This window comes from Drosophila bipectinata, chromosome 3R (genome assembly GCF_030179905.1).
Source record: "Drosophila bipectinata strain 14024-0381.07 chromosome 3R, DbipHiC1v2, whole genome shotgun sequence".
In the NCBI taxonomy this organism is placed as follows: Eukaryota; Metazoa; Arthropoda; class Insecta; order Diptera; family Drosophilidae; genus Drosophila; species Drosophila bipectinata.
Window position 1 is genome coordinate 23881717 of NC_091739.1, and position 24004 is coordinate 23905720.

General features: G+C 41.7%; 5 protein-coding genes and 1 long non-coding RNA gene across 7 annotated transcripts; 1 reads left to right on the forward strand and 5 right to left on the reverse strand.

The window, feature by feature from the left end:
- Positions 1-1106: 1106 nt before the first annotated feature.
- Positions 1107-1988, reverse strand: LOC138926633 (uncharacterized). Its single transcript, XR_011443217.1, has 3 exons — positions 1848-1988; positions 1756-1783; positions 1107-1332 (listed from the first exon to the last, which is right to left on the reverse strand). It is a non-coding gene; the product is annotated as an uncharacterized lncRNA (long non-coding RNA).
- A 187-nt stretch (positions 1989-2175) lies between these two features.
- On the reverse strand, positions 2176-3512 carry LOC108126472 (probable cytochrome P450 313a3). Its single transcript, XM_017243080.3, has 4 exons — positions 3208-3512; positions 3016-3142; positions 2394-2961; positions 2176-2337 (listed from the first exon to the last, which is right to left on the reverse strand). Exons 1-4 carry the CDS (start codon positions 3270-3272, stop codon positions 2177-2179), a joined length of 921 nt encoding a protein of 306 aa, XP_017098569.3. The 5' UTR covers positions 3273-3512; the 3' UTR covers position 2176.
- Positions 3513-8962: 5450 nt separating this feature from the next.
- Sgsf (Salivary gland-derived secreted factor) lies at positions 8963-9618 on the forward strand. Its single transcript, XM_017243081.3, has one exon. The coding sequence runs from the start codon at positions 8974-8976 to the stop codon at positions 9463-9465; it is 492 nt and encodes a 163-aa protein (XP_017098570.2). The 5' UTR covers positions 8963-8973; the 3' UTR covers positions 9466-9618.
- A 6805-nt stretch (positions 9619-16423) lies between these two features.
- Positions 16424-18021, reverse strand: LOC108126503 (FAM172 family protein homolog CG10038). 2 transcript variants are annotated; one of them, XM_070281893.1, is made up of 6 exons: positions 17890-18021; positions 17735-17826; positions 17557-17672; positions 17312-17499; positions 16857-17115; positions 16424-16791 (listed from the first exon to the last, which is right to left on the reverse strand). In XM_070281893.1, exons 2-6 carry the CDS (start codon positions 17814-17816, stop codon positions 16510-16512), a joined length of 927 nt encoding a protein of 308 aa, XP_070137994.1. In that variant the 5' UTR covers positions 17817-17826; positions 17890-18021; the 3' UTR covers positions 16424-16509. The 2 variants fall into 2 exon arrangements, with proteins under 2 accessions (XP_070137994.1, XP_017098598.2); XM_017243109.2 differs by lacking the exon at positions 17890-18021 and having other exon boundaries at positions 17735-17864.
- Positions 18022-18267: 246 nt separating this feature from the next.
- LOC108126507 (chymotrypsin-2) lies at positions 18268-19405 on the reverse strand. The gene is made up of 2 exons (XM_017243114.3): positions 18597-19405; positions 18268-18547 (listed from the first exon to the last, which is right to left on the reverse strand). The coding sequence occupies exons 1-2, from the start codon at positions 19389-19391 to the stop codon at positions 18341-18343; spliced, it is 1002 nt and encodes a 333-aa protein (XP_017098603.3). The 5' UTR covers positions 19392-19405; the 3' UTR covers positions 18268-18340.
- Positions 19406-19684: 279 nt separating this feature from the next.
- MBD-R2 lies at positions 19685-23768 on the reverse strand. Its single transcript, XM_017243189.3, has 5 exons — positions 22339-23768; positions 21624-22274; positions 21435-21567; positions 20031-21373; positions 19685-19974 (listed from the first exon to the last, which is right to left on the reverse strand). Exons 1-5 carry the CDS (start codon positions 23624-23626, stop codon positions 19796-19798), a joined length of 3594 nt encoding a protein of 1197 aa, XP_017098678.2. The 5' UTR covers positions 23627-23768; the 3' UTR covers positions 19685-19795.
- Positions 23769-24004: the final 236 nt, after the last annotated feature.

Below are 24004 nucleotides of genomic sequence, written 5' to 3' on the forward strand. Positions count from 1 at the left end.
TCCACAGCGACCTGACCAAATGTCGTAATTAACCTTGGACGCAAATGCCAGAAGAGATCGGTGGGGTATTGGGGGTGTTGAACGGGCTGAGACTAATCCTGAAATATTATTTTTGGCAGTAGTAAAGATGCCTAATGGTTTATTTTCAATTTGCGGCCAACAACTCGCCACACGAACAATTAAAAGGGCTTCAGAGGGTTTCCACCCAGGCTTCCGCATCATTTGCATATGAATTTTCAACCTTTACGCCTCTAGTTGAGCATTCAAATTACTGTTATTATTATTTTCACTCATATGCCGCAGATGCCCCAAGGGGTGAAGAGGTTGGCGGAAGGGCTTGAGGGCGGAGGTTGAGGTTTGAGCCGTTACCATTAAAAAGCCAGCACGACCTTTGCCTGGGAGCACTTCCGTTCCCGGATTTTAATTCTATTAGACCCTCGGAGGACGTGCTACTAGACAGCTTATCGCGGCAGTTGCACACACACCACATGTGTGGGTGTTAGACCCTCCCCTGATGCCGAAAAAGGTTAAAATTATAATTTGCGGCTTCTGCTCGCTACTTTATTACCATCCTTACAAGTTTGGCATTTTTGGCAGCCAACAAGCCGCGACCACAATGTTGACACGCTTAATTTCTTGGCCGCATTCATGGCATTTGTTAACATCGTGTTGCCAGTGTAGTATGTATCACAATCCGGCCAAAGACAAAAGGGATTTTTAATGGCTTTTTCGGCACTTTGGCTTATCAGCGGCGGATATCCTTGGGAGCTTGCTTGCCCCAAAACAAATAAAGGTTACTTTGCCACTAAACAACTCGCATTCTGCGCTCCCGGTCGCTGTTTATTTTGTTCGTGTTTGCCCCATGAAAGCATAAACTTTCCCACTTGTTCGAGGATAAAGCGTGAGATAAGCGCGTCTCGGTTTGAATTATTTCGTTGGTCTTCCTGTTCGCCAGGGATTAAATATACATATATACACACGTGTATTAGCTGGGGTCAGCTAAAGGAGGGGTTAGGTTACCTGTCTTGACTTCTTTAAACTTATGCAGACACCGAAAAATGAAAGGCTCTAGTATAGTTAAGGGAGGAAATAAAAAGAACCAGATATCAGGATTATATTTGTTTTATTTTAATGCTAAAGATCCATTTCCTAAGCAACTCACCTAAGAATAACAAATTGTCAACACATGAGATGGCTTTTAATCTTCAACAAATTGCCGAGACACTTGTACAGACAGCTTAAATAAATAGTACGCGCCTTCGTCAGCCGACTCCGCCTCCTCTGGGCCCTTTTCCAGATACTTCTGTGAGCAATCTGTCAAAGGAGAAGAAGCTGAAATACGCATCGTGTTATGTTGGAAATTTTTGTAAAATCGTTTTTTATATCCCTGGCTCACACTCCCCCGATTACTGCCACTACCTCGTGGACCGATGCTTGCCAGAAATTTGCATTTTAACTCAATAAATTCACTTTGCATGCGGCAGAGTCGAGTGGAGCACGTCGGCTGGCTGAGGAGGCGGCGGAGCTCTGCTCTATAAATCTGTTAGAGTCTAACGACTACAAGCTTCTGAAGGGAGCGGGGGCCTTAGAAATACAGCCCGCGGCAGCTCAGTCATTTCCCAGCTACTGATTTGCTGGCTTCGAGTGAATCCATCGCCGACTTATAGGATTACAGCAAGTGTGAGTGGATAAATAACTCACACTGTTCCACGGCAGCCCGGTTCCCCAACCACAAAAAGTCTTGCCTTGGCTTACCTTTTGTCGCGGCTCTGGCCGAAATGGTCTGGGGCGATATTTGCGTTATTTACGATTATTTACAATTTTACAATTTACATGTGCCAACTCGCACGTCCCCTTCGCGCTCCTGATTCTTGCAACCAGGAACATCCTTCGCCTGGTATCTTGATATGTTGATTTTCCTTTTTATTTATCTCGCAATTACTTGGCTTTTACTTGGGGATTTGCTGCTGTTGTTTAGTGGCAAGTCGACTGTTTATCTAACCACAAAGATATGAGGGTAAATTTATTTACCAATTTAATGTGCCTGATTATAGGTCAAATTGGAAAAAAGCTCTTGATGTTTAGTGTAAGTATTTATTACATGAAGAAATATATATGTTTGTTTATAAAAAATTTATCCTAATTAATTTTTTATTTATTTAAAGTTATATAAAGTTTAGTTTCTGCGATGAAACTCTAGGAGCGGAGTTTTTCTAAGCTTCATTCCTATATTATCCACAAAGACGAGGTCTTCAAAGAGAAAACTGGTGCTGACTTTATAATTCCTGAGAGCCTTGGCCAAAGCAATCTTGGCTGACATTAAAGCATATCTCCAGCCTAGGAAAAATTAAAAATTTAATTAATAATGCTCAGAAAAGAAAAAATAAACTAACCTATGCAGTTTCTCTTTCCCTTTGAAAATGGTACAAAGGCATAGGGATGCCTTTCGCGAACATTATCTGGCAGGAAGTGATCAGGATTAAAATTGTCGGCATCTGGGCCCCAGTGATCCTTGTTTCGATGAACATTAAAAATATCGATGGCCACTACGAGTCCTTTAGGAACGAGAACGCCATTGGACAATTGAAAGTCGTCCTTTACCTGTCTAGGAATTAAGGGGATAGGTGGAATCAAACGCAACGTTTCGTTTAAAACTCGATCCAAATAAACTAATTTCTGGAGATCCTCGTAACTAACTTCAAAGTTCCCAGCAGTTGGAAACACCTCCTGCAGTTCCTGGAATACAGTATCCTGGTACTCGGGAAACATGGCCAATAAAATAAGGGCATGATTGACGGTAAGAGCTGTTGTTTCGAACGCGGCCAGAATCATATTGAAACACTCGCTTTTCATGTCTTTTAAATCAATCTGGCCTTTCCGTTGAAGTTCTATAACTTGATCAACGACTAAGTTCATAGAAGAATCTACTTCACCTTCTGCCTTCATTTTCCGGTCAATTATCTGAAAAGAAAAGATTTTATTAATTTTTCCTTTAACACAATTTGTTCTTTATACCTTATCCAAGAGACCGTGTACTTTGGAAAGAACCTCTGTTTTCTCCTTCTCTAAACCCCAAATTTTGGAAATTATTTTATTTTGTCGCAGAGGTATCAATACATTGAGAACGGTCAATAATAAGAGTCTGAAATTACATTATATAAAACAAAATGTATTCTTTCAATAATGTATCGGAGTTGATGATCTTACGATTGCAAAGGCTTCACAATTGCGTCGTTTTTAAAACTTTCTTCTTGTTGGACCTCCGTGCCCATCGTGGTTTCTACGGTCAAAGGATGCTGGGACCAAGAGTTATATGGTTGGCTTTGAAACACTTACGAAGCGCTATTCTGAAGGACCATCTGAACAAGTGGTACATCACATTCTTCCCGCCTTGACCCACAAAGGTGTCCAACACAGTAACAAGATTTGAAGTCTCGGCATTGAATATAGGAAAAAAACTGAGGAGGACATTGTGTTTAAAAGAAAAATTCATCTGCTTCCGACGCTCGTTCCATAAGGGTCCTAAAATTAATTAATGAAAATTAAATCCACTTTTTTTGTATATGTACCTTCGAGTGTTAGCAATCCGATTCCAACAACGTTAACCAAAGGCTTTGTGGTTCGGGGATTTTTATCAACGCATTGGGCTGATGTGAACACATCTTCGGCGATGTTTGGATCCCGAGATAGGATAGCTGGCATTAAGCCAAGCCAGACCATAATAGTCGAGCCATAAGTGTCCAAGTACCTGGTTCGTAGGTTCATATTCACTGCCGAAAACCAAGAAGTTTTGATTATTTTAAACAAAAACACAATATTATTTTCTCGTTTACATTTGTTGATAACGTATTCTGGCACTATTCCGAGGAGAGGTACTCCCTTTGGTCCTGGAACCTTCAGCATTAGCTTGTAAATCCTTCGCCGACTCCACATAAAGTATATCCAAAGCAAAATTGCACCAATAATCAAAATATAAAACGTAAACATGATTATTTCGCGATCCGAACGGCTTGAAGCAAATTGATTAACTAACTTGCCTTAATGTTAGAGGCTGGGCTTTTATTAAATATTTTAAATCCAGTTTAAGCCAAAAAACGCATATTTCTTTTATTTATTTGCATTACATTATACAAAACACAGGAACGTGATACTAATTATGGGAAGCCTAACAAGGGAGCACCTGTATCAAAGCTGTTATTATTTTCTCAATTGTTTTAACAAATATTATTTTTTCTTTTATATATTGATTTGTTTTGTGTTGAATATTTTTTAAAATTGTATAATATTTAATGTGCCTAAAATAATTGTACTAATAATTGTATTTTCAGGAATTTCTTAATATTAAACCTCCCTTAATTTAATTAATTTACAAAATTGGGAGTTTTTTCGTGTCATTGTCCTAAGGAAAAAATCACCTAAATATATCTGCAAAGAAAGTCTTATCATTCTGGGCTAATATAAATATCTGATAATCAGAAGTGATCTTCAATTGAAATAACCAGATATTCAGGTCGTTTGAGCGATTTAATTACTTTAAAAGTTATAAATGTCGTTTAAACTGGTAAGCTTTTTAATTCAGACTGTCTGGCGCTTATCGGTAATCGAAATAAAATGTTCTTTTCCAAATTAATACTTTATTATAAAATAGAAAATTACAGTCCCCACTAATTATTCATCAATCTCAATACAATTTTCGTAGTTTTATGTCCTTATCCAACTTTTTTATTTGACCTAAAGCATATAACTGATTTACACTCAATCTTTATAGCATAAATAGTTTTTAAAAATTATATAATAATTTATTAGACCAAAGATTATATATCGTTCGTAATTTTTTTAAAAGCAGAGGCTTCTATCCTCCCTCATCGTTGCTTCAACACCGCCAGGCCCTAATTCTTAATCCCACCAGTTGCAACACATTTCTGCAATCTTCCAAATTTATGCACCAGTGAGATATTTTGCCGACGGCATTATGATTATTGAATCGAATCCAAACTTAAACCAAAACCCAAGTCCGCATGCGAGTACAAAAAAGAATCGCAGACCAGATTCTGCAACAAGCTGCAGGGAAACTTCTCTGAAACCACCACAGTCTGCATCCTTCTGCGGCAACTAATTGAATTATTAGCGGTTCGGGTTATTGGGCTGTGGCCGGACCTGGAACTCTGGCCGTTCTCTGAAATTATTGTTGGTCGGTGGTTGACAAGGATCAGTGCAGACGCCTTATTTGTGTTCGGGCTCATTGCTCTGGTCCCAGATTCCTGATACCCTGCCCCCGTTTTACCAGCCCCTTGACCTGTCTTTGTCCAAAAAGGTGGCGCACAGTGGAAAAAGTCACTAACTATAAATTAAAAATTATATAAATATTCGAATTATTAATTTTACCATTTTAAATAATATTCAGAAATTATAAAAAATATGTAAGCTTTAAGATCCCTTGTTTAATATTTTTCGACCACTGTCGTTTGCCTTGGGCAGTGGGTGGGCCGGCTTTGGCAACTTCTAACAAGCGGGTGTTAGCCACATTCAAATTGGTCTTGGGTTGGGCCAGGACTGGGCCTGACTCCGTAACGCCCTGCCCTGCGGTGCGCTCCGTCGCCTCTGCGACATGTGCACACGTATTGTTCTTGTAGACCATTGATTAATTCTTACTTTTGCATAATATTAGAGAAAGTTGTCTGGGGGCAAAGATTTTTCAATTTGCATGTTGACTTTTGGTGGTTGCAGAAGAAGCGATAGTTCGCCAGAAAATTAGTTTTATGTCGGAGGGATAAGGGTTAATCAGAGGGAAACTCATGGGTTAATAAGCAGAGATTTTTCTAGCTGCTGCCAATGTGTTATAGACATGTATCAACCCCTCTTGCTTCAACACTTCAGTGAAATGGTTCACTTTCCCTTGCCACCCACAACCCATCAGGCAAATGTCACGCATGTCAGAATGCCAACAATGACCAGATATGTGACTACGTACTTGAACACACATATTTGTGACCATGTTCAATATCCATCTGAGCTCTCACATGAGTGGCGTGAGCCAGGACAAAACTTTGCAATGGAAACTTGGTATCTGAGTTGGCAAAGTTTGCTCACTTTGTGCAAACTTCGGCCACGACAACAATGCAGAATGCACGGAGTTTCCATAAACTTTGACACTTTGCCATCGCCAGCCTCAAACTTGGATGATTCAGAGCCATCGAACAATGTGTAGAAGATGCATATATACTGTATAAAGTACAGAAAGGACTGAAACTGGAGCAGACTAGAAGGAAAATGTCCTACGCTTCCGCACAATTAGTTGGTATCCCGTCCTCGCTCCACTCTTGAGTTGGCAATTTGCAAGGTGCTAAGCGCAGCTTGAGAACAACAACAAATCACTTAGCCCTAATGGCTTATGGTGGGCGGCAAGAAGGTGGGGCTGTGCGGCATCCAGTGCATTTAACCGAAAAACCTCAAGCAGTTAAGCCCCATGGAAGGAGCTGTCAAATGGTTGTCTTTTCTTGTCAACCCACACTCTAGAAAAAGTCAGAAGCGATGCTGGACCTTAGAATACCCTTAAACCTAATAGAATTTTAACAAGCTATAGGCATAAATTATAAAATCCAGTATATAAAAAAGCCTTTTAAAGAGCTTACCGATATATCTTATAGATATGTTATTTGTGTATTTATTTATTAAAAGTTAAGTAGAAAGCCTTGAAGCACAAAAACTGGAACGTTGCACGTTGGGGATAACCACTGAACTCGACTGTCAGTTCCTTGCCTCCTTTCTTTATAATGAGCGACCCAATTAGGCAAAGTGAGTGGCGGTAAGAGAGATGCATATGAACCATAAAACAATTGAACAATGTACTGCGAGCAATTAACCAAGAAACCAGCCACGCCAGCAAGCCTTTTATGTTGGCTCTGAGCCACACGAACATGAGCCCAAGGCGAGGCTAGGGAAATGGGTTTCCTTATGCGACGTGTGAAAAACAAGCACTTGCCGGCATAATTGATACTATAAACGGGTTTTTCCCAGAAAGCTATGGTTCACCATATGGAATGATTCATCTTCAATATATTTTAACGTTAATTTACTAGAATTATTTTACCAAACACCCCACCAACCATCCAAAATAGAAATCAAGGAAAGTGAACTCCCCTGCAACTTAGTCTTCGCCGATCAATTGCACATAAATGGTCCGTTTGTCTGGCTGTCATTTGTTTATTAGATTTGTCAATGCAACAGTTTTTGTTGCTTTTTTCAGTATCCAAGGGGAGAGGACACCATCACATGGCCATAAAAATCATTGGAATTGCAAATGGATGGACATGGAGCGCAAAAAATGGTCAAACTTTTTGGGAACGACAAATGCGCCCTCAAACTTGTTGGCGGTGTCACATGCAGGCGATGCGTATAAATTAGAGCCACCATTGAGGGGCTGCCAAGTGGCCATTGTGTGGCATCTTAAATGTCAAAAGTGACACCCTCACCCTGGCTCTAACCACCGCTTTTTGGCCTTTGTCCAGTGCACCTGAAGCACTCCGAACATTTGACTCAAACTGCTGGCGAAAACAATAAATTTCCCTTTTCCAGCCAGGGGCGCCATCAAAAAAGGAGGACCCGAACATGAAACTACTCATGGTAAGGACATAAAAGGGGGTTCCACCCGGGGGGAGGGACAAGAAAAATGATGACCACTCTGGACGCACGGGTGAGCATGACCAGGGCCGTTCTATTGCATAAAAAACAGCGTTTGCTGCTAAGGAACAACTTGCCGACTAATAAAAAGTGGAAGGAGCAGCCAAACCAGAAGCGAACCTGATTCCAATGCATAGAAACATGCGGTGGAGAGAGGACGTGGAGGAGGAGGCTACCATTATGCCACCAAGTTGAGGGTGTTTAAGCGGAAAAGGTAAGTGCCATTGATGCGGCGACTGTGGCTAGGGCTTTTAGTCAATATCTCAGGCATTTCGCAATTTTTCTTCATTTTTTTAGCACACACCCATATGTGTGTGAGTTACCCGGAAGTTAAGCTGTTGTTTATGTGTCATAATAAATCATGTTCAGTGCACACGAAACAATTTCACCTAAGTGGGTAATGGAAGAGTCTCCTGTAGTCACTTCATTCCTGAAATGGCAGATACGAGTAGTTTTTATGTAACCACTGATTAAATGCCCAAGGGACTACAATGAATGGAGGCAGATGCTTTGGTTTCTTTATACTCCTAGTTGGAATTAAATCTTTAAATTTATTAAATAAAAATAAAACAAACTATTTTGAAGCCAATCAACCAGTTCCAGCATCCATATTTCTTTTAGTATCCGCTGCTGAAACCATTTCCTTGTGTCTTTTACGTTTAATGTATTCATATAAACGCACCCGCAACTCCCAATAGACTTTTTTTAAACGCTTCTAAATGCAAATAAAAGAAGTCACTTAAAAAATTATTCAACCCACACTTGACGCGAAGGCGACAAGGGACAAACCTGCGGAATGGAGAAATAAATGTGTTAATGTTCGCCCCGAAACGCTTTTCGAATTCGTGTCAGTTACAGTTTCATGAGGTAACGAAAATTCACAAATTCGCGGTGGAGCGGTGGTTCGGTGGTGCGTGGGTGGGTCCCAAGTGGATGGGAATAGAGAGGGGCACGCGTGTCACTTACAGTGATTCAGTGGGCATGGGACCCCCGGGGGAAAGGTTGTGGGGCAGTCAGCCTCTTTGCCACAAATGGCAGCTACGTGGTCTGGGCCCAACTGATGAATAAAAAAATGTCCAGAAAACCATGAAGAAATATGTATTTCATCATATACATATTTACACTTTTAAATATTTTATTTAAGGTAAATACCACCAGAAATATTTCAGCTATCTTCAGGGCAGCTGTTAAATTCTTATTTACATAACCCTTTACGAGTTCAAGGCTTTAAAAACAGATATAAATAATACAATAGCTGCTAGCCAGTGGCTCAGTGCGATAAAAACTGTGAATATGTCAACGCGTTTTAATTTTTCAATATTTTTGCTGATTTTAGGTTTAAGTGTGGGCCTCACCTTTCGACTTATAGACGGTCCTGTTTACCTAAAAACCTGCCCAGCTCCCAATAGAGATTCTCAAATTGTGGAACTGCCTCCAAATGAGCAGCAAAAGCATTTCTACAATGTCCACAACTTACCCAGTGATCAACAACCCAACACTGTACCAAAAGAGAAATGGACGGATAATTGGTTAATGCGAATTGTTAAGATAAGAACCATTCCTGAGAAACCTAAAACCGAGAGTTCCTCAGGAGTCCAGGATAATCACATGAATGGATTTATGCAGAGAATATTCCGTGTCTTACATTTAAGACCTAGAAGTGACAATTTATTGGAGAATGACAATAATGAGCGGAAAATGGTTGTATTTGTAAGAAAGGATCCTCCAGCAATAGATCATCATATCGTAAAAAGAGATCCTTTACCCTACACTTATATGGGATAAATATTTTGTTTATTTTGCACATAACCACCCTCATTAGAACTCTCATAGTTTTAAGAAATATTAGCCCTAATTAAGAAAACTTTGTAAAAACAGATGTTCCCAGTAAAAAGGCAATAAATTAAATCATATTTCCGCTGTCGCAGCAAAGGATTTAAAAACATCAAGACACATAACATACAAGGGATTTTTCAGTCATAAATATTCCTCATACGAGAAAGCTTCTTCATGCCACTTGATTGCGGTTTGAAGAGAAAACCCCCTTTCCGCCCACTCTCCTACCATAAAAAATTATATTTTATGCATGACCCCAAATTAATCTAGCGAAACCTTTTCCATTATGCGACAAGCTTCAACCCCTGTTCCAAGGAAACATCAAAGCCACTGGAGTATGACAAGCGGAGTTATTTGAATACGACCGTAAATGTCATATATGAACAAATTAAATTTGGCTTATGGACCAGGCTGGTCAAAAGCTTCCCGAAAGGAAACATTCTTCTTTTATTTTATGGCTTTGGGTTTTTATACGGATATCTTTTAAAAATAATCTTTAATAATAATAAGCATAAAAGGGAAAATTCTAGGTATTATGGCTAAGATGAACCAAATAAGATTATCCTTTTATGGAGATATAAAGAGATTGTGATAAAAGATGATCGGATATTAAAAAAAAAAAGCAAAATTAATTAGCGCAACAATAAAATTTACTATGAAGTATAGTCCATTAACTTTTATTTTATGATGTATTATATTTAATTTTCTTACTCAAAATATTTCCTATTAAATATTCAGTCGAGAAAGTTTTGCATCCTTGCCAACTTGAAAGCGTGAAAATCTGCATCTTGCCAACTTCTTTGCAATATGTTGTCGCCAGCAGCGAGTCGAAATTATGCAAAAAATATGAAAGAAAAAAGCAAAAAAACAAAAGTAAGAAATAGAAACAGAATTTCATTTGCAATGCGAAATGTTGGCTCAGGCGGTGTCCAATTCAGATCTACCAAAAAATAAACTCATTCGCATGCAGTTGGCGTCTCCTAAAGTGGATATTGATATTTTGTCCTTAAATTTTGTTATTTATGTGGTGACGAGGGTGAGGACTTGAAGGCGTAACCCCCCTCACCAAACTTAAATAAACGAAACAGAAGTTTACAATTTGCAATAGACAGAGTAGCAAAATTTCCGCCAAGTTGTGCAAATTTAACGCGACATTGTCTGGGCCGAAGGACTCTGTGTTTGGTCCCTCCCCCAATTTTTGGCTCATTGGGGGTGTGTGTCCTCTGCCCATTGACATTCAAGTCATGTGTCAGAGCAGAGGCCGATGCTTAACTGTGACAGACCAAAACCCCGAAAAGTTTGCCCATAAATTCTTGCAAAAAAACGTCGAAATGTTTCAACACATTGAAAGGAAAGTCTTGTTTGACACAGGCACTTGAAATTTTTCAATTGGCAGCAAATTTATTTTAAGAGAGCGTGAAATTTATGATTGACAAATTGAATTTGAAAATTGAGAAACATTATTGGAAGCCAGGAGGGTTATCAAAATAATCCATGTATATATTCAGGCCTTGACTCTTTAATAACTTTTTTTTAGGCCAACATAAATTGTAGGAGTAGCTATAAAAATGATTAATGGTCCCAAAATCGTTCTGCCGCATCATATCACAGCGGATTTCTCAATTTGTCATGGACTCCAAATGCTTGACCAGTATACTTGCCTGCAGGATATTCGGCTATTAAAGAAACTTCAAGTGAGGCAGTACAGCTTCAGGATCAGAAAACACTAAACACTCCATAAAGAAAACCATTAAACGTCGCCCCATTAATAAAGCCAAATCAGAACAGACGAAAAAACCGAGAAACTGGTAAGTATATACTTATATACACTTTTTTTTATCAATTTTATGACCGCCCTGAGTATGTGGGCGTGTGGCCGACAGAGTAATCGTATAAATCTTTATAAATCAAAGCCAGAATTCGTGCCCAGGGAGTTGATATTGGGGGCAAACAAAAATTATGTGGAAAAACAATATAAAAACGGCTGATATATGAGCTCATGAAAATTCTTGGAAATAATTTGAATATGAAATATAGTATAAATTTAAACACTCCAAAATTATAAAGCTTTAGTTTAATATTCTCTAAGGAGAAAAATTCAAAGAAACCCAAACATTTTAGGCAGAAAAATATTTACAAAATATGTGTTTAAGATTCTGTGATGACCTTGAACCTCAAACCATATTTGTTCATTTCCAGCAAAAAAATACACAATAAGGAAAATCAAGTGTTCATTGTTAGCATTTTTTTGTTGTAATATGCAAATAATTTGCTGGCCAAATGGCAACCAACTGTGACCCACCAGATGACAATGCCAACGCCCTCGAACCGAGCTGAACCCAGAAAGAATATGAATCTCCGGGACTCGCAAAAAGTCAAGTAGAGAACAATGCGTCTGAAGGCCTCCTTGCACTTGCAAGGATGTTCCGGATCGTCCTGTTTCTTGGCCGGTCGCATTTGTGTGTGACACACAGTTGACAGCTGTGGTCCTTTGCCGGATGCCACGGGGTGGTGGCTCTTGCTCCGGATCCGGCTCAAACTTTGACTCCGGTGATGCGTGGCTATTGTGCCCATTTGACGTTTGCTTTATTAATCAGTTTGGCCTGCGGCCATGGACACAATTTTCCACAAATGAATAATTTTTGTGCCACAAAAAATATGAGACCAAAGCCAAAAAGGCAAAGCACCAGACCCTCAACAAATGTGTCACACTGAGGCTCGCCACGGTGCACATATATACTTTGAATGTGAACCCAACTGGGTATTATGGTTTCCACAAGAGGCATTCAACCCTGATATTAAAACAATTTTTAGGGCAATCTAATTTACCAATGCACATGATGAAACCGTACTACCTCAAATACTACCCCCCCAAGTAAAAATAATAACAGCAGTGTCAGGATTTTAAAATACGCAAAATCGAAGAGGGTTAAAGCTCAAATTAAATACAAAATTGGACTCTTTTTATGAACATTTTAGTGTGTAGGGTGCTTGGTAGTGCGGCCTGCCAAATTATTTAAAATTTTTTGCGCACAGCGAGTTTCGCATTTTAATTTAAACAGAGAAAAGAAAAAGTCAAACAAATGTCAGTCGCGTGTTAATCAAGTGTAAATAAATGGCGCAAAGATTAGAGACCACCGCCAAGGCATCCGCAACTGGAACCACAACAACAATGAGCCTTTGTAAAAAATCCAAATAAAAAAGGACGAATTCATGAAATGTGGGGTGTGATACGGCAACAACAACACCACAAAAATAAAAAGAGAAAAGGTAAGAAAAAAACATTTAATGGTTTTTTAAATGTTTTTTAAATATGCGTGAAAAATCTGTCACTTGGTGGCAAAATAAAAAACCAAAAACGCTTTAAGTTTTCTTGCCGAAGCTCTCCACCCACCGATTCCATGCAAATTAGCCCCCAAAATTGTTATCATCGAAGCCCGAAACCAAATCCTGAAGCCATTGGGCAGGACCCAAACAACGCCTACTCCCAAGTAAGTCCTGAGACCCTGGAACCCAGACAAATCCGGCACACCCATCCCTCCTTTTGAAGGGCTCAGTGTGAGGGTGTCCTGAAGTGGCGTTGATGATACTATTATCTTAAATCGCGACGGGTGGGGAAACTGAGACCTATGCGAAGCTGTCAACGGACGCGGCCACTTCAATTGTCCTTTTTGGGCCAAGCATTTACAATTCATAGATAGAGACGAAAAAATCGTTTTATTGGCTTTAAGGTCCTTTTTGTCGCCTCAGCGACATGAATAAAGGAGCAGCAACAAGGACATAAACCGCAAATAAGTTGAACATTCAGTGGCCAGAGGGTTCCCTTTGTTATTGCATTTCCCGTGATTTGTGCTTTCTCGGGGCGGCGGAAGAGTTTGAAATTTAAAATTTTTTGCTGCCTCCTTTGCACAGTGGAACAATTTTTATTTAATGCCCAAAAATAAAGTAAATTTTTATTAAATTAAGGATCTATTCTATTACCATATAATGTAGTTTAATATAAAAGCATCTACTATAGTATTGTATAAGCCTAGTCTTCGCATTTTAATTATAAATAATGGAGGAATAAAGTCATAAAAAAGAGATTTTAAATAAATTATATATTTTTTTTAAGCTTATTACAAAACTAAAGAAGGCAGCACTACCCCACAGTGCCTGTTTATAGGGCTTGAGCTAAAAGGGGTGCAAATGCTGCAATTTGTAACATTATTTGTTTTTCTTTTTGAGCTTCCTCCACCCCTCTATCATTGTCGAAAGGACATAGCTCCAAGACACAATGCTATCTAATCTTATTTCGTATTATTTCTGCGTTAAACCTGCATTCAACACTTTCCCCTTTTTGCACAGGACCCAGACAATTGTTGTCTTTAACCACAATACGAAACTTTAAACCATAGAGCAAGTGGGAATCCTTGAGAGGCAATTTTAATGATATTTACAGGAAGTGGCAGAATCGCATCAATCATTTGTCAGCCATAAAAATTGGTCACACACGAGAATTAAATTATACAACAAAAACGCCGGAATATCTCTGCTGGAAAAAAGGAAAAATTCTTAATGGTTGCGTGCAATGAAATGACCTTGTAAGTTATGAGTTCTACAGGGGTCTGGATCCCACACAGTTTGGGCGTCCTTTGGCCGCCGAAATAAAAAATTTTCAATGGGAGAAAGTCAAACTGGCAAGGTTCAACGATGAACGGTCATTTCAGCAAGGCATCGAACGGGGATCGGGTCCTGGACCCGGTCTTGGTCCTGCTCCTGCACTCGACCGCAACGTATGCGTCTGTGCGTATGGCCCGGAGTCCTGAGTCCTTCGCCCACTCTTTCATTCACTCCCCCTCGATGCCCACTCATATGTGAACATTTATTGGAAAACATTATTATTTATGACTTTTTGAATGACATCGCTTGAACTTTTCAAGCAATAAAGTAACGCACAATAATATTTCCTTACACCGGAAATTGCAGGCGCACAATTTTTTCTCTAAAAAAATCACAAAAATGATATTTTGAGTTTTGATTTATGAAGATATTCATTAAATTAGTTGGCTGGAATTGAGTTACAAGTTTAGACTTGGAGTGGAAATGAATAGCACTGCACTAAACCTATCTAAGCCTAGTATAGTTGTAGAAACTATAACTTTCTAAGGATATAATGAAAAAAAAAAACAAATTGTCAAATAAATTTCTTTACAATCTGAAATGAAAATCTTAAGCAGCATTATCCCAAGCAATCAATACACTTTTGCTGAAAACCCAAGAGTTAAAGGGTTTGAGATGTGGGATTGTGCTAGTCCTTGGAAATCCCCGAAAGCATCTAAGGGATGCGTGGCGTTTAAGATTTGATCAAATAACCATAAGAAAAAGGATTATTGTAAGTAATTGCTAGACATTGTTTTGTGGGATGTGGGATGTTAAGGACACGGGGACCACTGCAGTGTAAATTGGGTTCGACTTTAAAGTGAAATATCACAAAAGGCGAGGCATTTGTTTTTATTTACTCAACCAATGCGATTACATGGGAAACTTCAGCTTATTTACTGCCTTCCGTATGTATTATCAGCGTATATATATCCGAGTTTTATATATGTTAGACTCGGGCTCCAGGCGCATGACCCATTCCTGAACTCGTGCACAGCTTTTAGCTGGCGAAGGCGACCGAGCTCTCTGCTTTCTCCCTCTAAGCAGCATGATGCCATCCTTGTCGCCTGTTAGTGTGTGTGTGAGTGTGAGTGTGAATCCTGAATCCTGAGTCGCCATCTGTGCGGGCGTAGGGCGCAAGGAGTCAAAGTGTAGATAGCAAGCTGCCATAGGACGACGACAACGATGTTGAATACATATAAAAATGTCTAAGGTGGAGCAGAAGCCATGACTGCGGCCATGACAGCGATAATGTATACGGATGGGGCTGTGCCAGGAGGGCGGGTATCCGGATATGGAGGTTGGGGCTGCCGTAGTTGTAGGGTTGCCAGGACCTGGCCACCTCGCACCCTCCCATTCTCCGCCCCTTGTTGGCTGTTTGAGTTTGAGTCTCGGTTCACTTTGTGGGTATTAAGTTCGTTTTAAGGCTAAAGACAAACGTTTCTCTCCTCTATGCACTGGTTGCACTTTTTGTGCCTTTGCCAAAAGAAATCCCTCTGACTAAAGGTGAGGGAAAGTCTTTAAAGTTTCACAATGGGATTATGATTGTTGTCTCTCATAATTAATGAGTTGGTAGTCTTCCATTCCTCCAAAGGAACTATAAAACCATAAACGTTCCATTGATGTTTTTCTGTGAGTTTGAGTAAGGATCCATTACAAGCCTATGTTTAATTTTGGTTATAATATAGTTAATCTTTCAATAAGTTTCCAAAATTAAATGTCGCAAACATATCAGACAGTATCCTAAGAGACCTCACAGTGATTGTTTCCAACATAAACAGAACTCTATTCACATTTCTATGTTTACTTAACTTATGGAAAATAACGAAAAAGACCACTCATTTTTTATGACGCACTTAGTTAAACGATATGGACCATGGCCAGAAAAAACCAGACAGGGAAACTAGCCCGAGCAAAGGGCTCATCAGGGGCAACCCCAAGGAATTTGATGCAGCTGCCGGAGATGACAGCCCTTGCTTATCCGACCGTCGCGGTTGGGGAATTTCGTCTTGGTTTCGGACGTTGGTTGATTTTTTACCACTGCCGATGGGCCAAGTGGGAGACTTTTGTTTTATCGAGGGCAATACATCAGCCATCAATATGATTAACTCGAACGAAATGTGCCAAAGTGCCGAAAATCAAATTAAATGGTCTTGATGTAAGTGTTTGTGACACATCCGGACAGTGTCCGTTCGCTTGATTTATGCATTGCAAATCGATAGTTTGTGTTTGTCCTTGGGGAGACGGGATCAGTGTCAAATGTGGGTATGCGGTAAAAATATAATTTATATTCACATTTTTAGGATATACTAGGGGTTTACAAAATTTCTTCAACACATTGACATTGGGCTGTCACTTTTTGTTTGCCCTTTTTTCGTACTTCTTCTCCATGTACTTAAATATGGAATCGATGGCGGTATACGAGGTCCACTCGTGCTTGGTGTGCCCTGCTGAAACCTTTCGGATGCTGCCCTTGGTGGTCAATACGGGTGTGCCCAGTGGAGTCTTGCTGGTAACCCAGTCGCACGCCACTTCAGATATGTACTCTTTGTTGTTCTCAATAGTGCCCATTACTGCATCGGTTAAGGCAATCGCAAATACTTTCTCCTTAAAAAATTCCGCGAACTTCTCTACCTTTAAAAATTTATGGAAAATTGTTAAATGATATGTTGTACACAATATTATTCTTAAATTCATACCAAATCCATTGAAAGACAGCCCCCATAGCTGTGAGCTACAATCGCCACACTCTCTGGATTAGAGGGAATCACGATATTCTTCCAAACATACTTGGTGTGTTGCGTTGGCGATTCCACACCCTTTATGGGATTATCTTTGCCGTCGTAAAACCTATTTACATCGTTTGCATTGGTGATGAGAACATCATACCCTAGTTTTCGGGCCTGTCGCACATACGGCAGTTGAGTTCCGTGGTCTATGGAGTTGTTGATGATTAGGCTACGAAAATTATTGTAAAATATATTATTGTATTTCATTTCCAAAGGGTCGTTAAAATGAATAAGCAGCATCTCGAGAGAGCTATTTTTCTTATCAACAACTATAAAACCCCCAGGGCCAGCTGGGCCTTTTCCAAGAAAAAATTAAAATTAAAACCCTATGGAAAACTGATAATCTAAGCTCGAATACTAATTACCTTCTAGCCCATTGTCCCGCCTTGACTTGTCCACTCCCATGGATAAGAACTAGGAGCTTCTTGGACTGAGACAGCTTTGCAGGCAGAGAGTATACAAAGGAAGATTGTTCAGGCGGCTTTCCAAAAGGAATGTACGTCCGCCTTAGGCCCTCCTTTTCCAGCAGAGCGTACACGATTTCTGGAATTTGCTTTGGAAATAGATATTAATATTATTTACGTTCTTTCATTCATAAAGTTTTTCATACATCGGCTAATTTCTGGTAATGCTTCTCGTTCTCAGAGGCGTCATCGCTAATGTTGTAGGAGAACTGGTCGTTTCCAGGTTCGCCGGTGGCGGGATCAATTTTACGGAGTACCCCAGCTGCAGAAAGGTATTGGTCTCTGGTTATGACTGCGACGACAACTAGTGTCTTTTCTACTTACTGTCATCGAAGGCGTATCCAAACTTTCTTAGCTGGATAATGGCCTCTTCACAGCTCGCGGTTGGTAGGTTGGTGTCTGGCATGTCGCAGTACCTAGGGGCGCCAAAAAGCCTAAAAATCTTTGACCACATTTTAGTTACAGGGGCTGGCACTTACTGAATAGCAACTCGTGGCCAATGAGCTTATTTATACGAAATTGTTGATAAAAATGCCGCTTTGTTTTGGTCCTCAGCTTATTTTTTTTTTGTAATCTGCGATAAGAGCCGGAGCGACGGTGTTGCCAGATCGCCGAAGAAGAGTTCCATCTCAAGGCCATCTCTAAAAAGCTTAATACTAAAACGGTTGAAAACTTAAAAAAAATACCATTGAAGATATTTTTTTAAAAATAAATGCATTTTTAATTTGTAAGTGTATTCTAATAGAAATATATATGTTTTCATAGTAACTCTTTTAAATACCCTTTTCTTTTGTTAACTATTCTTTTTTGGGAAATAACTTAAATAATTTTAAAACTTTTTGAAAACCAAAGCAGTATTTTCAGAAAAAATGGTTTTGGTTATTTTATTTTTCAATATAATTATAGCTATTGGAATAAACAAGTGATTGATTATTGTCTATCTTTCCAAATGGTATAGTTTCCAGGATTAATATTTATTTTACGCATTTTTGGCATTGTCTCCTCAATCCAACTTGAATGAGTGCTTATCCTCGTAAAGGCATAAGCCTTCCTTGGCACACAGGCTTTTCTAGTGTAGGAAAGTAATCCGTAAATAAATTCCGTTTTTAAATCTAATAAAGGACCTCCAGAGTCACCCTGCAAAAAAAACCATGAAAAGAGGTAAAAGTTTATTTGAAAAACTTACATCACAGGCCCCGATGGGTCCATTGTAGTGCGTGGCACATATTTCAGAGCCGGTGAGGAAACGGAATCGGTGCTTTCGAAGGCAAACATCGTTCTCTATGGTCTTGTAGTACAGTTTCTTTAACGACTTGACCATTTTTACCTTAACCCGACCCCAGCCGAGAAGAGTGGCCTTGTGACCGCCACCCTGCCTCTCCTTATTCTGAAACTTAATGGCCCGAAATCGGACATTGTCCAGGGTAAAATGGGGAAAGACTCGAACCAAGCCAATGTCGTGGCCTCCAAGGATCCTGAACTGGGGATGCGCCAATACACTGACCACGAAAAAGCGCGTTTGTGTAAGGCTGTTTAGTCGATCCGCGCCACCTGCCACAAATAGTTTTTTGTTTCTCTTCCCAGGTGGCCGCTTGAAGCAATGGGCAGCCGTCAGGACGAATTCCTTGGCAATTATCACTCCCACGCAGAGGTGCTTATAGTATCCCCTTGAATTTGACCCTATGGATACCACATAAGGGTATTTTGACTGGTCCTTAATCTTGATGCTTCGATTTGTGTTTAGTTCAGTTGTAGTCTCGATCGAGCTACTACCCGAATAGTGCCCAGAAGTGGAGCTCATATATGAGGTTGAGCTTATATATGAGGATGAGCTCACATCTGAGGTTGAGCTCACATCTGGGGTTGAGCTCACATATGAGGTGGAGCTCACATCTGGGGTTGAGCTCACAGGTTGAGTAGATTTGATTGCAGCCGTAGCTATAAGGAAGAGGCTTATCCCGCCTAGATAAGCCCACAACATATCCGCAGAAGGTTTTTCGCCTGTATGCCATTATGCGGTTGCGGTTGAATGGAAACAACTTTCGAATAAACCTTGAAATTATAATTTTTTGCATTAGAGAAGTTTATGTAATTATACATCCCATTCGCAAAGTAGTATTCTTACTCCAAGTGTAATCTGAGGCGACAAAGAAACTTTAAGCTATCAAGCCGTTTAATATTTTTAATACACTTTCAATGGTTGCCCTAAAATAATATATTAATGTGTTTTTTACATAAAAATAAACCAAAAAACATTCAACAGTTTAAAAAATATAACCGGGAATTAGAAATCTTCATTGAAGTTTTTATAAAACGAGTGGATGACATTCATTGTCTTCATCTTGAGACTTGCAACGGATCTGCTGGATCAAGTAGTAATTGGCTTCAGGCTGGAGGATTGGTTACGGGTTCCTTGAGGCTCTGCTTCAAATGGGCCACTTGGTTAAGGCGCGCTAGACGTTTTAAAGTTTCCAGATCTTTGATGAACGTAGCCATAGCTTCCTTGGTCGTTGAGACGTCGTCGCCGTCTTTCAGATCATCAAGGTTGTCTTCCTTTTCAAGCTCTGCGAAAAGTAAAATGCACTTATTTCAAGGAATTATGGTTTTGTCAGTAACTCACCATCCATTTCCGACTCGATGTCATTAAGTCGGTTCAAAATCAAAGCCTGTTGGACTTTCACGTGCTCTATCAGACGGTACTGACACTCCTCTGGATCGATGGCCGCCTCAGGTTGGGGAATATGCGGAAAGTCTAGTGTATTGTCAGACTTTGGCCTCTTAACTGGTGTCACGGCAGTGCCATCCACATGGTCCTCGTCCCACTTCTTGGCCCACAAATAAAGTTTCGGATGGCATCGGTTGCGAGCGATATTGATCTTGACCTGCAGCGAGTGCACAGAGCGTTTGGCTTCCAGTAGGTTGCCGGTAAGTGTGTGTGAGCGCTTCAGCATGTCAGCCTGTTTCAAGGCCTGCGGATTCGAAGTATGGTACGCAGCCGCAGGCAGCTTGCCCTCGAAGAGCCAGTCCTGGTCGTGCTTAAACCGCATGGAGTCGCGTCCGCGCTGCGGATTGCGGCAAATATAGCAGACGTACTTGTCTGGAACGTCGGACTCCTTGACTATTCCGTTGCAGGCGCCGTGCTGCCAGCAGAGACACAGCTCGCACTGAATCATCAGCCCATCCTCCTCGCCGTATTCGCAGATGCAGTTGATGATCTCCTCCTGTCGCATACGGACTATTCGTATGAGTTCTCCATTCTCCTTGATGTATTGAGGCGTTTTTCCAACCGTATCTGCTGGCGGTGGAGCCAAAGCGGCATTGATATCCACCTGGTCATTGGATGAAGGGATCGATCCAGAGTCCGCTGTAGCGGGGGAGTCAATGGAGCTAATTGGAGTGCCAGCAGGACCAATTCGTCTCTTTTTCGAGTCCGTGCGAGCATCTGAAGCGGACGTGTTGAAGGAGAGCCTAGTATCTTCGGTGTCATGTTCGCTTGGATTCTGGCCGAGACTATCTGTCACATTGCTGCGACGCTGGGAGCGCTGTCGGTTACTTTTCCGCGATCCTGATGGCCGCTTAGTGGGTGAATGTCGAGATCGTTTGCTGGACCTAGAGGCAGAGCTCAGCGGCACACTAGGTGCAGTCTCGAGGCGCACATTTTCTGTAACATTGGTGCTCTCCGTCGCGGGGTTTACGGAACTCAAGGCGTCTTGCTTGGGCGAAACTACTGCCTTGGCAGGCGACAGTACAGGCGGAGTACCAGATGGTCTGGGTGGCGTGACTGTAACTGGAAGAGATTGGCGTTTCAAAGAGCGCGACTGCTGTACGTCCTGTTGGTGCAACTTGGCGAAGAACTGCTGATTGGGTATTTGGTTTTTGGGCGTCGCTTCCCCCTGCTCAATTGAAGAGGCGTGGGTGCGTTTTACTGCCAACTCCTGCATCTTTGGACAGTGACTAACATACCTGAAATGTAATACATAAAAGATCTAGTTAGTGGACACTGAAAATCAGGTAAAGAACTTACTCAGCAAACTCCTTGTGGTAGTGGCGAATATGAATCAGCAGGAAATCCTCCTTGCGGTAGGTCTTTCCACAGCCCTCGCGGGGACATACATACAGATTCTCCTGTAATTGAACCTTCAGCCCACCAATAAATGCTACAATAATAGACAAAAATTAGAAAAAGAGCTTGCAGGAAAGGTTAGCTTCTCACCAAATCCATTTTCGACCAATGCTGGATCTCCTTCCAAGCCTAGACCGGCACTGCCCTCAACCGCCTCCAGCAGTTCTGGAGTCGTTTTAGTTTTGGTCTCTTCTCCAATCTGAGCCTGTGGGGACATAAGCTCTGCTGGCGGCACTAGCGAAGCCACCGGTGCCTCCATGTACTGACTGTCCTTCACGGGTAATGGGGTCGAGGGAAGGGAGGATAATGAGGTGTTGCTTCGATCCAGGGTCGAGTCAAGGGAAACATCCATCGACTTTGGTTTTGGCGGCGGCTGTGGATTGTAATCATGGGTGTAGACATAGGCGTTTATGTCCTTCGCTCTTCTACGGTGAATGCTGAAGTCGTAGACGTCTGGGTTGTAGATCTGACCCTGTGACTCGAGGAACACCTTGAGGTCCGACTTGGAGCGAAACCGTTTACCGCTAGGTGAAACCAGAATAACGTCCCACTTTCCGAGCACATTGGAGCGTTGGTACATGTGCTTGATCCAGCCAGGCGGCAGTCGCCAGTCCTCCACAATAACCGTTGGCTTTTGGTGCTCGCCTACGATTAGAAAACCTTCGGTGCCTATGGGTTGGTCATTTACCCAGTGACACGTCCACTCGCCGTCGTGTGGGATCTCAGGAAGGCCCAAAGCAGCTATTGGATAAAGGATTTTATCGGTTAAAGGGTATATGGAGTAAGTATACTGATTCAGACTTGCCTAAATCCAGAGTAGACATGTCCAAGAGAGGCCAGTCCTTGCGCTGGGGTGTGGCCTTGCTCTTCTTGCTGGTAGAGGCGCCGCTGGGAATGCTGCCAGTACTTGGCCTCTTCGTAGGCTGAGTCAGGACCGCTGTTGATGTTGCAGGAGCAGGTACAGGTGCAACTCCAGCAGGAGCAGGTACAGGTGCAACTCCAGCAGTAGCAGCCACTTCTGCTTTGGAGGCTGCACTTTCGGCTGCCACATCAGGTGGCAACTGCTGTCTGGGCAACTTGTTCATATGAACCGCTCGAACGTTCTTAATATAACCGTCGTCGAAGAGCACCTCGTAGGTATCGTTGCCAAGAAGCTTGCGCACGGTGCCGGGGAACTTGCGCGGCCCCGACCAGCGGGCCATGCACTTCTCTTCCAGAGCAAAAACGGGCAGTACCCGATTGCTGAGCCGTTGTCTAAGTTTTTCCGACTTGATGGCCATCCACTCCTGAGAACCACCGATCGATGATGGAGAGGGCTTTTGCTTGTGGTTGCGCTCGAAGCGAACTAGCAGTGTCTGTTCTGTTTCATTAACCTCCACGATTCTGGCCGGCATCCAGTTACCTTCCGCGTTGAGAGCCTCCAAACGAGCTCCGATCGTTAGGTTTGTGGGATTGCTATACTTGATTGGCGAAGGTGGAAGAGGTGAATTCGAGCTGGAGCCTCCAGTGCTGGGCAAAGCCGGTGCACTGCTGGCAGGGGCAGGTGGAGCAGCCGGGGCAGCCGACTCTTCGACTGATGGCGGTTTGGGATTGTTGCTGGGGACGGGTGCTGAGGTCTGAGCCGGGGCTTCCTTTTCTTTGTCCTTTTTAGAAGCTTCCGAGGCACTGCGCTCTGCTGATTCTGCCAAAATCTGGGACACGATCTGGTCTACAGAGGCTTTGATGACTTCCTCGTTGGCGGAGGTGTGGGCTGCGCCCTGATTAACGGCTCCCTCTACGTTGGCCTGCTGAAGCGCCCGGTGGTCGGCCTCGATCTCACTGGCCTCCATTTTGCCCCAGGGAAACACAGTGGGAAAGACACGCGGTTTCAGCAGGTACTTGCCATTACGGATGGTGTTGAAGTCGAGGCGACGAAAGTGCCGTGAACAGACAAGCACGCTTTTCGTGATCTGGCGGTCGAGGCTGATGCGGGAGTTCTTGATCCAAATGGCACGGATGACGGGGTCGAGGGGAAACGAGTGGTAAGTGACGCCGTGGTGCTCCAGAAGACGCGACGTCGAGGGACAGTTGGCCACGCAGCAACGGCGGCCCATCTTGCAAAGTTTTCTTGCCCAACAGCCAATACAACTTATTGGAAGCGATTACCGCTTCTTATTTTCCAGGAAAACTGTTTTTATGACGAAATAGAAGCGATGGGAAAATTTTCAGCACCAACATGAGCTTGGAGTGTGACCAGTCTTCAAAAACCCACAAATCCAGTTAATCGAACACTATCGATATGTCCAATCGGAAATTCGAACAAAGTGGCAACATTGATGTTGGAATTAAAAACGTATTTTTGAAAATAGAAAATTTTAATTAAATATTTTATTTACGAAAATCAATATGATAATATTTTCTGTAATTCTTTAATACTTAATTTTCTAGGCGTAGCTTAAAGGTTCCGAAATTTTTTTCTTTGCGTGCAATTG